The sequence below is a fragment of the Glycine max genome, chromosome 7 (assembly GCF_000004515.6).
Source record: "Glycine max cultivar Williams 82 chromosome 7, Glycine_max_v4.0, whole genome shotgun sequence".
Lineage (NCBI taxonomy): Eukaryota > Viridiplantae > Streptophyta > Magnoliopsida > Fabales > Fabaceae > Glycine > Glycine max.
Window position 1 is genome coordinate 39,580,091 of NC_038243.2, and position 14,247 is coordinate 39,594,337.

The window sequence follows — 14,247 nt, forward strand, 5'->3', positions numbered from 1 at the left end:
GTTTAGTTGATAGATTTTAATTAAGATAATATATTTAAAATATAAAAAATTGTTAAATCAAACCGAATTGAACCACAAAATATCGGTGTAGTTTGGTTTGAATTTGGTGTTATATTAAAATTGAATCATACTTTATTTTATATTTAATTCGGATGACTTTTTATCTAAAAATCGAATCAAAGTGTAACACGAACACCCTTGGAATTACCCATAAATATCATGAATGACCTATGCCATTTGGTTTAGCACATCTTGGTTTAGCCAACACCAACATGAATTGCTCATGATGTTGTTTGTTGCAATTTGCAAACCCATCCTTTCTATTCAAAGGTTAGTGTAGTTACCAAAACTTGGAGTTGAGGGTTCCACGCCTCCATGATTTCACACATGAGACTGTAGATGCTCTCGGTTAGGAGAACACGAATGAAAACTTGCAAAATAAAGGACTCTGACTCTCAATTAAGTACACGAATGAGTTGAAAATTAATGATAACCTGTCGACACAATATCCCAACTACTAAGGATGATATGTCCGTACTTCTATGTTAAGACTAACATGAAAGACTAACGTGTATATTTGAGCGCCAAGTCTTTGCCCATGTCAACTTCCTGGACAGTATAGTCAGGTATTTGAAAGAGAGAGGTTACATGAAAAAAAAAAAAAAAAAAAGAGCAAACTATGGCTAATTAGCATCTAGAGGGAGAGTAGGACTCTAAAGTCTAAACTCCCACCTACCACATGCCCCAAAACTAAAACAGTAATATTCTGGGAGTTATTATTCTCACCTCCAATTTTGTTATTCTAGCCCCTTACTTTTTCAAAAGCATGCAAAAAGATACGCTTACCCTTCCCCTATTTTTCTACACCCCTTTACCCTTCTAACTCCTCACTCTCGAGATTCCCCGTACCCCACTGTCCCGTCTTTATCCCCCACACCTTTGTTTTTATTTTATTTTTATTTTAACTTTTAAATTTAATGAAATTATGATTTTATTACATATAAATACATAACCGTATTGTGATTTCATTTTGTATCAAAACCTAATACAGAACGTAACTATTATTCAGTTATAGGTTTAGATACAAACATGATCGTGATTTTGTTATATATATGTTATATATTTTTAATTATTTAATTATGATATAATTTATTCTTTTTAATAATAATTGAATTAATTATAATACAAATTATCATAATGTTGACACATATTACATTTTTTAATAATAAACAATTAATTGTGATATAAATTATTTTTTAATTAAAGTTTGAATTATTGATTATCATACAAATTACTATCAAAATTAATTTTATCACTATTAATAAAATAAATTTGCATAATAATTAATCTGATTATTTTATAATTGTTAACTTTTATAGTAATTAATTCAAGTTTAATTAAAAAAAGATTATTTATATATTATTGGTTGTTGTCAAAAAAGCTAAATTTTATCTTCATTAATTGAATTTTAACTTAAAAAGGGATCATTTATATCACCATTATTTTGATTAGTTTAAAAAGAAAGTAACTTATAAATACAATTTATTATAATTTTTTTAAAATTTTAACAAAACAAAAACATATTTCAGTTATATAAGAAAAGTGTGAAAAAAATACACAAACAAAATATGTTTTGGTTGTACACTTTATATAGTGGAATCATATATTCGTTACAGTATAGGATGCAAAAAAATATACACAACAAAAATATGTTTTTGTTGTATAAAGTATACAACCAAAACATATTTCATTGTGTATTTTCTTGCAGGCTTTCTAACACAACAAAAATATGTTTTTATTCTATAAGTTATACAACGGAAATGTATTTCAATTAAAAGGGTTTTTTTGAAAAAATATTTTTTAACACACATGAGGGTGTGAATAGCAAACTCGGGGAGAGAGTAGCAAATTCTAAATACTCTTCCTGCTGAAGAAGACCATCTTTCTATTATAAGCTATTTTCTTCTTGCACCCAAATTTTTCCAATACACTCAGCAATAAGTATGAGACTTACGGATTACAGATTATCAATTTGTAAGCCCCATACGAATTGATGACTTTCGCGTTATTAGCATAACACTTTAACTAACTGAGTTAATAGGTCGATTGATTATGTTAAAAAAAAGTTAACATCAATATATATAACACTAAAATTTCTAATATATATTTAATACATATATAAGTTTACATAATCAATTTTGTAACAATTAATTTTCCAATAATGTATTTTTTAATATATATAAATTTTAAATATAAGTTTAAATATAGATATAAGAAAATTTTATATATGTAAAAAAATTATTAAATTAAAATTAATTGTTACAAAATTTATTATGTAAACTTATATGTATTAAATTTACATTAAAAATTTTAGTGATATATATATATATATCAACGTTAATTATTTTTTAACATAATTGATCTATTAGTTCAGTTGGTTAAAATATCATACTGAAAGTCACGAGTTCATACGATAAAGAAGAAATATGTTGGGTGTAAAAAGAATAAAATCAATTTTTATGATTTGTAAGTCCACCTAAACGTTAATAGAATGTACCTCCAAAACCCTACTTCCTTAAACCCAGTCCCTAGAACCTTCTACCCATCCAGAACCCCTGCTTCTGGCGTTTAACAAAGAAAAACGTAACACTCCTCTCTAAACCCTAACATCACAGTATTCTTTTTTCTTCTTTTTTTTTTCTGCAGAGAAGAGTAGAAGAAGAAGGAGATGGCGAAGCGCTTGATTCCCTGCTTCAATCGCATTCTCGTTGAGAAAATCGTCCCTCCCTCCAAGACAAGCGCCGGCATTCTCCTCCCTGAGAAGTCCTCCCAGGTTTTTAACTCTCACCGTTTTATGTGAATTTTGTTCGTTTCTCTGTGCATCAAATTGTTTCGATAAATTTATCGGTTAAACGAAGTTTTTGTGTGTGGTTTTGAAACAGCTTAATTCCGGTAAGGTGATAGCGGTTGGGCCTGGATCACGTGACCAGGCAGGGAACTTGATTCCGGTGTCCGTGAAGGAAGGTGATCACGTGCTCTTGCCGGAGTACGGTGGCACGCAGATCAAGCTCGATGACAAAGAGTATAATTTCGAAATTGTGTTTTTTGGTTGTGTTTTGTTGGTGGAAAGATCATTAGATTTATTACTTGGTTTCTTTTTTTTTTTTGCAGGTTCCATTTGTTTAGGGATGAGGACATCTTGGGTATTCTGCATGATTGATGTTGTGAATGTGATGCCTCCTAAAACATGCAAGTTGCGATTTACCTGAAATTTTTTTTTGTCTTAGTTTAAGAATGCAACTTGTTACAAACATTTGAGAGGGATTTGTTTTTTAGGAATTTATATCCTGTTTTGTATTCTAAAAATGACAATGGGAATGGTGCTTCTTCTAGTCTTCTTTGTTGGTGTGTTTTTTCTTTCTGCAATTTCTTGGATGTTACCGGATGAATTTTTTTTATTTGTTGTCGAGTACCAAAACCTGGGTGCGTGACGAATTTAAAACTTTGGTTTTAATAACCGTTTTATTCAAATGTTTTTTAGACTAATATCAAGTTAATCTAAGATTTGTTTGTATTTATCAGATTTAGTTCTGTAACTTTAGCATAAGATAGTCCTTAAAATTGTAATAGGAATTGTTAATATAACTGATATTCAATATACTAAGGATTGAATGATATTCAGATCACAATTAAATTAATGCCTGGTAGAAAAACCAGGGACAAGAAACAGGTGAGGGAGGGTCATGGGCAACACATCCAACATCTTCTTCATCTCCATCTTCACCTTGACCATCCTCAGTACACAACTGTGCTCCAAATACACGATAAAAATCCCCAGTATACAACTGTGCTCCAAATATATAGCATAAACACGTGAAACTGAAAGGCATGCAGTAAACAAAACATAAGTAGAAAAGTATAATTTATGCACAAATTAGATTTGGAAAAACGTTATGAAACAATCCCCTTCTTACTTTACCTCCATAAAAGAAGCAAAAGCATCATTCATACACATCAGGTGCTTTCAGTATTTAAGCAAGTATAATCTTTCACCCTGCACGGTGAACATAAATAATACCTTTACACTTGCCTCCATGAATTATCATCATATAATTTGCCAGTTTTTTTCAAGACATTATTCATCCTAAAGCCTAATTAATGCATAACTTAAGATGCTAAAAGAAAATAAAATGAAACAGAATTTCTTTAAAACAAAACAAAACAAAAAAAAACAACAGTGCCCTTGCAACATACACCACACAAGTAAACCCCTCCAAAACTGAATGCGAACCCCTTTCCCCAACATCCACCTACAACCCATCAGAACTGATTTCCGCACATAATCAACACTCCTCCATGTATCAGAATAATTTTGAGGAACATTTACAGTTTGCACCACATTTATATTTACACCGGGAACACTGCACCCATAAAGCCTCAGGTTTGTGAATCAAACCCCACCCTAAGTTCATGATTAAAGCACGAATACATTGATATAAATCCCCAAAACAAAGCCCACCATTCTCCTTGGGTAAACAAAAGAAGTGTCACGCTATAGAATTGCACCTACGTTGTCCTTCAAAACCTCCCCACACAAAGTTTCTATTCAACACTTCCAACTTATGCCAAACTTGTTTAAGTAACAACACGGTCTGCTACAAAACTTTTTTTTCTCCACCGTCATCCAAAAACGGATGGATAAACCAAAGTGTTAAATAAGTCTCCTTAACTCCTAAGGTGTCCAACTAAAGGTAGAAATTAAGATTTTGTCCATATTGGCCTTTGTGCAATAATGAATAATAATATTATTATAAATCTCATTGAGACAATTTAACAAAAGTTCACTAGTTTAAACTTAAGGTATTATGTCCGTGGGTCTTATAATGAAATTGGTCCACTAGTTGGAGTTGGACTGTACCTACAATTATTGTTTGAAAGAATATTTATTGCAATACTTACTTTTCATGCATTATTCTTATCTAATCACTCTCTCCTGTGTACGTGTGCCATGGGTGAGGAGCAAATCACACACACAGGGGACAACCAAAACTCCCTCTCATTATTATTAGTATTATGCTCCTCCTAGACAGGGCCCATCACCTACGAGATAGATGATTTCTTTGGGAGTTCAGATCCACTTTGTGAGTTTTGATTCCACCTTAGCATGCTTGAATCGTTCTAAGTTAAAGTAGCAAAATTAGAGGTACACCGGTGAGACCAGAATCTGACCTATTGTAGAAGGTTTTTAACCAGATAATTCAACTTAGTAACTTATATTAAATTTATATAATATTTTTAACTTTGCAAATTTAATCTTGAGGGTCTTGAACTACTCCATCTATGATAAGGAGCTTTATGCACTTATTACAACATTTCAAACTTGACAATGCTACCTTCTTCCTAAGGAGTTCATGATCCATAGTGATTATGGGTCTCTAAAACATTTGAAATGTCAAGAAAAGATTATGGGTGTAATGCTTGGAACAATTTCCTTATGTGATTAAATATAAGCAAGATAAGACCAATCTGACAGTTGATGCTCTTCCTAGGAGGTATACATTACTCTTCATGCTTGAGACAAAGATGCTTAATTTTGATTACATGAAGCATTTGTATGTGGAAGACCCTCATTTCTTTATTTTGTTTGATTTGTGTGAAAAAAGTTATCACAATAGGTACTTTAGGTGTGATGGATACTTATTCAAGAATAAAATATTGTGTTTGTCTCAAAGTTTCATGCATGAACTCATGATTAGAGAAGCCCGTGAAAAAAGTTTATTTTGACATTTTGGAGTTGAAAAAATTTCGAACATTTTGTATTATCAATTCTTTTGGTCTAAAATGAAACATAAATGTTATTAAATATTATGCTAACTGCATTATGTGTCATAAAGTTAAGTCTAATAAAGTCACATCTTCATAGATTGTATACCTCATTGTCAAACCCTCTACATTAAGGGACCTTGTTCAAAGTGTGACTTGTAATTCATGCTCTCACCATACAAAAGATACTCGTCATTATCTTTGAGATTTCTCTCATGCGAGATAAGTTTGGTTAAGGTTAGGATTTCTCGATAAACAAAGGTTTCATGAAACAAATGCTTCTTGTTGGATGAGAAACCAACTCAAAGCTAGTACGGGCTTCTTGTTTGCGAGTGTGCTTTGGTGGTTGCGGTGTTGGTAGAATAACAGGATTTTCTTATCAAGAAATATGGCCCAAACGGGTCATTTGTAATATCCATCTCCTCTATGATGATTTGATGTGGGATTTGAAGGAACAAGGTTACCTCGCCACTTTTTATCCTGAGATGGTGTCTTCCCATAGAGGGATTCTATAAGATGAATGTAGATGGTAGCTTCTTTCCATCAAACAAAAGAATAGGATCTAGAGGTGTTGTTAGAGATCTAAACTACACAAGGATGGTTGGCTTATCTTCTTTGGATGAGGTTGACGATATTGATATGTCTGAGATCCTAGCTTGGAATCATGACTTGAATTTGGCTTGGGATAGAGGCTTTAGGAAAGTTCTATGTGAGATGGATAATTTGAACTTGGTTCATATTCTAAATTCAAAAGAAGGCTTTGAAACTCATTTGCATGTGACTCTTCTGCTGGAGGCTCGTGAGAAGATACAAAGAGATTGGAAAATAGAAGTTAATCACGTAGATAAGGAGGCGAATGGAGTAGCTCACTTTCTAGCGGGACGTGGGGTCTGTCAAGAACAACCCTTATGTATTTGGGAAATTCCTTCCTCTTAATTTGAATCTATTCTCTTGAAAGATAGACTAGGTTAATTTTTTCTTTATATTTCCATGGAATCATTTTTTTACAAAATTGACATAAAAAATATATAAAAAAAACGATCAAGTTTTGAGCAATAAAATCTTTCTTTTGAGATACCAATAAAGAAACAAAAATCTTTTTGAGATATTCTCTATCACCTTATCTTTTCATCCTTTTCGTTGAGGGTTTATCCACACTTCTAAAAAAATAGTCTAGAGGAGAGATTCATGGTATTAAGGCGTGTAGAGGAACTTCAATCCTTCACACCTTTTATTTGTTGATGATTTTATTTATTTATTTATTTTGTAAGACTGATGAGTTGGAAGCTAATTCAATTCCCTTAAGGAGGTCCTTCACGCCTATGGCAAAGCTTCAAGCCAAATGATCAATTACTAGAAGTCTGAAATTTTCTACAATGCCAACACTCAACATTCCACAAGAAATCGGATTTCATCCCTTCTTGATGTTCTAAAAACTCTAAGCACGAAAAAAAAAATACTTGGGTCCCATCTCTCATAGGAAGGAAGAAGAAACAAACCTTTGCCTTTTTGAAGGATAGATTATGGAAGTGTAACAATTATTGGTCAAGTCAACATCTTTCAAAAGCAGGAAAATAAATTCTCATCAAATATGTCGCTCAATTCATTTCTTCTGTTTTTCAATTCTTTTCTTGTTTTGTTTACTTTCATCTTCATCTCGTTCACTTTTGATTTTATTTTCTTCTATTTTTAAAGTGCTTTAACCGTTTATTTAAGTCGTTATCTTGCCTAATAAATGATAAAATGAATTTCAATCGATCATTTGTGTTGTAATTTCGTTTAATCACTGTTAAAGCAAAATCTAATCGATCGTTCACGCTGTAACCTCGGTAAAATAAAAAAAGGACAAAATAATAATAAAATAATCAAAATATCTTGAAAAAATAATAATAAAATAATCAAAATATCTTTATAAAATAATCAAAAAATCAATCAGACGTTTTTCTTTGGAAGTTTCCTTAAATGAATTGACTAATAACCAAAGTGAAACTAAGGCTAAAATCAACTCACAAATCAAGCTTTGTCCGCAAAAATCACTTAAAACCGTTTTAAGGTCCAACGCCTAAAACGGTCCTCTTTGCTTTTATTGATTAAGATGGACCGTTCAAAAGCATAAAATCAACATGTAACTTTACCGCTTTTGCAATAACTACGTAGGTCTGATTTCCTCATCGCAATTGAGGATACGTAGGAGAAAAAGCCCCACTTTTGTCGACCATCCCAAGAGATCGCTAATGGTTCAAGCCTTAACATTTCTCTCTTTTCAAAAACCAAGAGATCGTTAATGGTCCATGTTGGACCTTATGGCCTCAATAACTTACGAAGGGGTGAATTAATTTTCCACTAACAAACTTTTAACCCCCTTCTAAAAGAGATAGGCTCGGAATGCAGAAGAAGCAACAATCAATTTAATAATGTTCTTTAAACATGCAAGACACAATTGATTGCAACAAAATAAATAAGATAAGGGAAGAGAGAATGCAAACACAATTTTATACTGATTCGGCCACTTCCCGTGCCTACGTCCAGTACTCAAGTAACCCACTTGAGATTTCCACTATCTTTGTAAAATCCTTTACAAAGTCAGAACCACACAGGGACAACTCATCCCTTGTGTTCAGATGCTTTACAACAAGAGACTCACAGTCTCTTAGCCAATCTCATTGAATAAGAAGAATGAAAGAAGAATTCTCTCTTCAAGAGAAGAATATTACAATGAAGATCATGTAAGAATCCTTATAGATTTTGCAAGTGTTTGGCCAATGATTTCTTTTGAGAGAGCATTTGACAATAAAGTTCTTTTGGAATCTCTCTCATTGTCTTTTGAGAGGATAAGACATTTTTGCCAAGCAAAACTCTCTCATAAAATTCGTGCCCAAGTCACCTATTTATAGGCCTTTGATGGTCATTCACAAATCCAATGAAAAGATGTGACTGTTGGCATATTTTCTGAAAATTCTCCATTGGTAATCGATTACAATGTTTGTATAATCGATTAAACAATTATAATTTGAAGGGTTATGAATTTTGAATTTGAATTTCCAAAGTTCTGTTGCTGGTAATCGATTACAGACATATGGTAATCGATTACATGTTGAAAATTCAAATTCAAAACCTTTTTCAATAGCTATTTCTCAACCCTGTCCTCTGGTAATCGATTACCAGAGCCTTGCATGTCTTGAAAGCACTTTGTTTTAAGGCAAGACTTGGTCTTTAGTGAATCTTGAAATAAGGCTTTGTTTGTTGAAGCAATCTTGAATTATTCTTGAAGCAAATGCTTATTATTTGAAGCAGCATTGTTAGATTCTTCTTTGACATCATCAAAATCATGTATACATACATTCATAGTCCAACGCCTTAACGTTTCTCTCCTTTCAAAAACCAAGAGATCGTTAATGGTCCAACGCCTTAACGTTTCTCTCATTTCAAAACCAAGAGATCATTAATGGTCCAACGCCTTAACGTTTCTCTCCTTTCAAAAGAATCAAAAGATCGTTTAATGGTCCAATGCCTTAAACGACTTTTGTGCGGTTAAAATCAATCTTGCGGAAAAAGATCAAAACAACTTAACCAACGTTTAGCTCTAAAAGAACTACGTAGGTTTGATTTCCTCATCGCAATTGAGGATACGTAGGAGCGAGGGAAACACCCTTGTCGACCACACCAAAATTAAAAACATAAAAACACAAAAAGACATAAAAAAAAGGGAAAATAAAAAATTTTGAAGTCATATTTGCACACTTGATTAAAGGCTGTCGTTCCTAATGATGGACGCGTGGGGTGCTAATACCTTCCCCGTGCGTAAAAATAACTCCTGAACCTTTCACGATTAAAGTTCGTAGACCACACCTTTCTGGTTTTTTCAACGTTTTCCTCAAATAAACGTTGGTGGCGACTCCGTGCATTTTCCTTTCTTGGAAGACGCACCCGTGAGCCCCGCGTCGCCCTCCCATCGAAGGGCAGGTTGCAGCAGGTCCCCACTAAGAAAACATAAATAAATGACTAAAGGTCGGATCTCATACTTAAGTCTATCACCATGTCCACCTCAACGCTGATTGACATGTTCCTAAGAAGCTACATCATAATCTGCTCCTATATCAAATGACATGATCATCATAATTCAACAAAATATGCAAAGGTAAGCTCATTTTAAAAGAAAACATCATATAATTGAAAACAACATATGATGACAATTTCACAAGATACATAGAAAAAATCCTTAACACTTCCAATATCAATGTAATTATACAACTCATCAAGTAACACATCATTCTCAAGTCGCAAACATCAATACACATGTCTAACTATCATGTTATGTCATGTTGACTCTTTACTCTCGAAAGATTTCACCTTTGAGTGATTAACCCAAGTACATCCCTTAACATAGTCATACTCTATGATCTGATCATTCGGAGAGACTCGAATTAACCCTACGGAGTAGTGTGATTTTATTGAAAATGGATGAGTCAGTGTAGTGGCTTATCTAGGCAAGTCTTGCAAAGACTTTAACCTATCTAGGGATTCACCCACACATCCATTCTATAGGCTCATTCAATGTTAGATGTAACATCCCAATTTTCCATGTGTGTGTGGTAGACAATGTTATTGCTTTGTTATACAATTGTGTAGTGTTTTTAGACTAATGAAATGGTAGAAAATGTTATCATAAGATACCTAAGCATGGTTAAGCTCTTAAGTTTTTAAGCTAAAGTCAAGAAAAAATAAAGATAATTCAAAGAAATCCTCTGATCAAAATAATGGTCAACTCATTAATGTCATAGATGTTAATAATTGGATTTTGGTCTAGAAATAGAAATTATAAGCTAGAAAGAAGAAAAATAGTAATTAATGTAAGTAAGGGTAGAAATTAAGTGGGGATAATTATGGTTGATTAATAGTGATATAGATTTCATAGAATTAGAAAAAGGGTAGTTAAGTCATAAAAGTTTAAAGTGGAAGACATTTTCGTAAATGACTATACAATTAGTTTAAAAATAGAATTTTATTTTAATTATTTGGTTCCTAATTGAAGTGCCTAATTATATGATGTAGAATAATTAAAATAAGTTAGAGTTGTAACACCCTGAAAAATTACAACTCAAACTTATAGAGAAAACTTTGTGTTGTGTCATATGTGTGTATGAATTTAATTTCAGTAGTTATATGTTTTTAATCATAGAGTTTTGTGCTGTGTGTGTGTGTCTGTGTGTGTGTGTGTGTGTGTGTGTGTGTGTGTGTGTGTGTGTGTGTGTGTGTGTGTGTGTGTGTGTGTGTGTGTGTGTGTGTGTGTGTGTGTGTGTGTGTGTGTGTGTGTGTGTGTGTGTGTGTGTGTGTGTGTGTGTGTGTGTTAAAAGTAGAATTTCCATTTTTGGCAAAACTCTACTTTAGTTTTTTAAGTAAAAATTTCAAAAGTGAAGCACACCACATTTGGTAGTGATGTACACATTTTCCATGGCTGAGCAAGGGTCACTCATGGGTCAAAATTGAGTGATTAAGATAGGCCAACACCTTAATCCAATGTACCATACTCTAAGCCTCTTCTATAAGTTCATTTAGACTCCAAAACTCACCATTCATGCTCATTCTTCCTCCATCTTCACGAGTTGTTCAAGAGGTAAGAAAGAAAACACCATTTACACTCTTCTTCCAAGCTTTCCCAAGTGTTCTTAAGCTCTTCTTCCATCAAGCTTAGGTAAATGACCTCCATTTTCACTTTTAAGCTTGATTATCACTTCATTTTCTTTCTCTAATCTTATTTTTGCACTCTTGAAGGTTGGAAACTTGAATATAAACTCCCTCGTTCTTCCTTCTAAATTTTGTAGAGCACCATCAAGGTAAGGGGGGTCTCTCTAACTCTTGAACCCTATGCTTGTTGTTAAACTTCCTTGAACATGTTGTTGTCTTGAAATTTTTGTGCTTGCTTTTGTGTTCTGGTTCTATGTGCTGAGTTGTTTTCCTTGAGTTTTCTATGCCAAAAGTGAGTTATTTTAGTGGTAATACATAGGGTTAGCCTTAAATTTCACTTAAATTGGAGTTTTCTAGCAAAAATTATGAATAAAACAAGTTTTAGAACATTGTATCGGATAAAATCTGTCATGAAGATAATCTGACAATGAGAGCTGTATGGACTAGTTTTATTAAAGTTTTGATCTCAAAAATGATTTTATTAGGTTTGAAAATGTAGGGTAACATACAAGATTTGAGAAAAACTGATTCCTAGAGCATCAAGAGCACTAAGAATAAGTTAGGAGAAAAATTTTGTAAAACTGAATGACAGAGTGATTTGAGACAGTAGACAGCTTAACATTGGAAATTGTGCATCTGGATAAAGTTACCTTAGAATTATTTATTTTTGGAACTGTTGATTTAATTGCTATATGATTGCTGAGATAAATTGCAAACTCTGATGATTGATGCATGCTTTGAAATTGTGATGATTTTTCTGCTGATACATTTTCATAAAGGCTTGTATATTATTATTGTTGTTGTTGTTGTTGTTGTTGTTATTGCTGAATGATAAGATTGGCAATGTAAGAACTTCAACAATTATATTTGTGGCGTGCAAATTTATATTTTGTTATATATATATATATATATATATATATATATATATATATATATATATATTTGTATGTTGTCATTTTATCTGTATGCGTTGTGGTTTGGGTCCGGGGGTGTCCAACCCTCAAAAAATTGCTTGTTGTAAATTTTGAGATGTTGTAAATATAGTTGTTATGTTGTTGAATTTTCAATAGAATTGCATGAAAAGTGATTTCTATCACTTAAGGGGCCTAAAATAGTTCCCCAAGAGTAGTACATAGGCTTGAGCCTCATCTCTCTTTTTGTGTGTATGAATGTTTGCTTTGTATGATGTTCACAACATAAGGGCTACACGTGCAATGTGGCAAAAAAAGGCAAGATGGAAGGAAGAGTAAGGAATCGTTAGTTATATCTCATATACGAGATGACGTGTTTTGTTATTAGGATCCATCTGTGAGATTGTGTGGTTATGGTTAGTTCCATCTATAAGATGGTGACACATATGATTATGGTTCATTTGTGAAATGGTGAGGTGTGTGGTTACGTTCCATCTATAAGATGGTGAGGTATATGATTACATTTCATCTATGTGATGGTGAGGTTTATGTTAAGAAATGGAAGATTTACATGGTACATTGAGGTATAATGGACGAAGAGGTTCATCTATGTGATGGCGAGGTTTATGTTGAGAAATGGATGATTTACATGGTACACTGAGGATAATGGGAGAAGAGGTTCGAAGAACCTAGGAGAATTAGCAAGTGATGACTACCCGACATTTGGTGCACTCATTTGGTAGGGGAAACTCACATGTCTCACTTTGCTACTCATGACGGGCTTCAAGACGATAGCTTTTGGAGTTAAGAGCTTGGGATTAGCATACGTCGTACCCGTATGTGGCGATCACTCCCAACTGTCATACTTGTGGTTGTATAAGACTACCAATACTTGACAGGCTTGGTGGCATTGTTGGACCCTATTTTGTGTCAAGTGTGATAGTCAATTGTGTCCAGTGTGATTATCAATGATGTCAAGTGTAGTAGTTGATGGTGTTAAGAGTGACAGTTATGTCAAGAGTCATTCATGTCAAATGTGATAGTTATGCGCTTTAGGGCATCGAGAGTGTTGTTTGTCTAAAATAACCATAGGTCATGGTTATGTAAGTTGTATGCTTTGAATGTTGTATTTGGCGTTTGAGGAGTAGAGGACTCACCCTTACAACCAACAACTTTTAGGGTCAGGAGATGCCGAGGGAGCTACGCTCCTTGCGAGCTTGGCATAGTAGGCAGACAGAAAGATTGTGGCCATGTTGGGAGACACACATGTCAGTTTACACGTGTGACACTCTGGTACACACAATGCCAGTAGATAGACCAGATGTCATGCCCATCACTATCGATCATCGACGATACTTCTACATCCTTGGGGATTTATGTTTTGTCGATAACTAACGTGGTTTTATGACATAAGTTTTTATTTCGGTATGGAAGTGTCTCACAATGCTCAAGAATTCAAAGTGACCCCAGTGAGGTTTGATGCCAGAGGTAATGTCCTAAGTTGGAGATTTGACGTAGTACGTTCCGTCTAGGTCACTGAGGACCTAGGAGATCAGACTGACATGACGCCCAAGGAGGAGGAAGTGTATCACAAGCTTCTACGAGATTTAGAGACTTCATCTAAGGAAGGGGATTGATTACTTTTTTATGTGTATACGTTAGGCATAGTACAGTACTTTTAGTTGGGTAGTGATATGAAAATCCGGAGTTGGGGCATGTCAGGGTGGATGTGGCCAAGGTGGGCTCTAGGACTTCGCACATTAGCTAGAGAGTGACTTTTGTTAAGAGAGGGGACCTGGAAAACAAAGGACTTCGATGCTTAAGTAAG

The 14,247-nt window shown here is 33.7% G+C and overlaps 1 protein-coding gene across 1 annotated transcript; it reads left to right on the plus strand.

Annotated features, from left to right (window-relative positions):
* Positions 1-2,630: 2,630 nt before the first annotated feature.
* On the plus strand, positions 2,631-3,390 carry LOC100527505 (uncharacterized). Its single transcript, NM_001250066.2, is given in 3 exon segments — positions 2,631-2,833; positions 2,943-3,082; positions 3,172-3,390. Coding segments are annotated over 3 exon segments (294 nt in total). The 5' UTR covers positions 2,631-2,728; the 3' UTR covers positions 3,221-3,390.
* Positions 3,391-14,247: the final 10,857 nt, after the last annotated feature.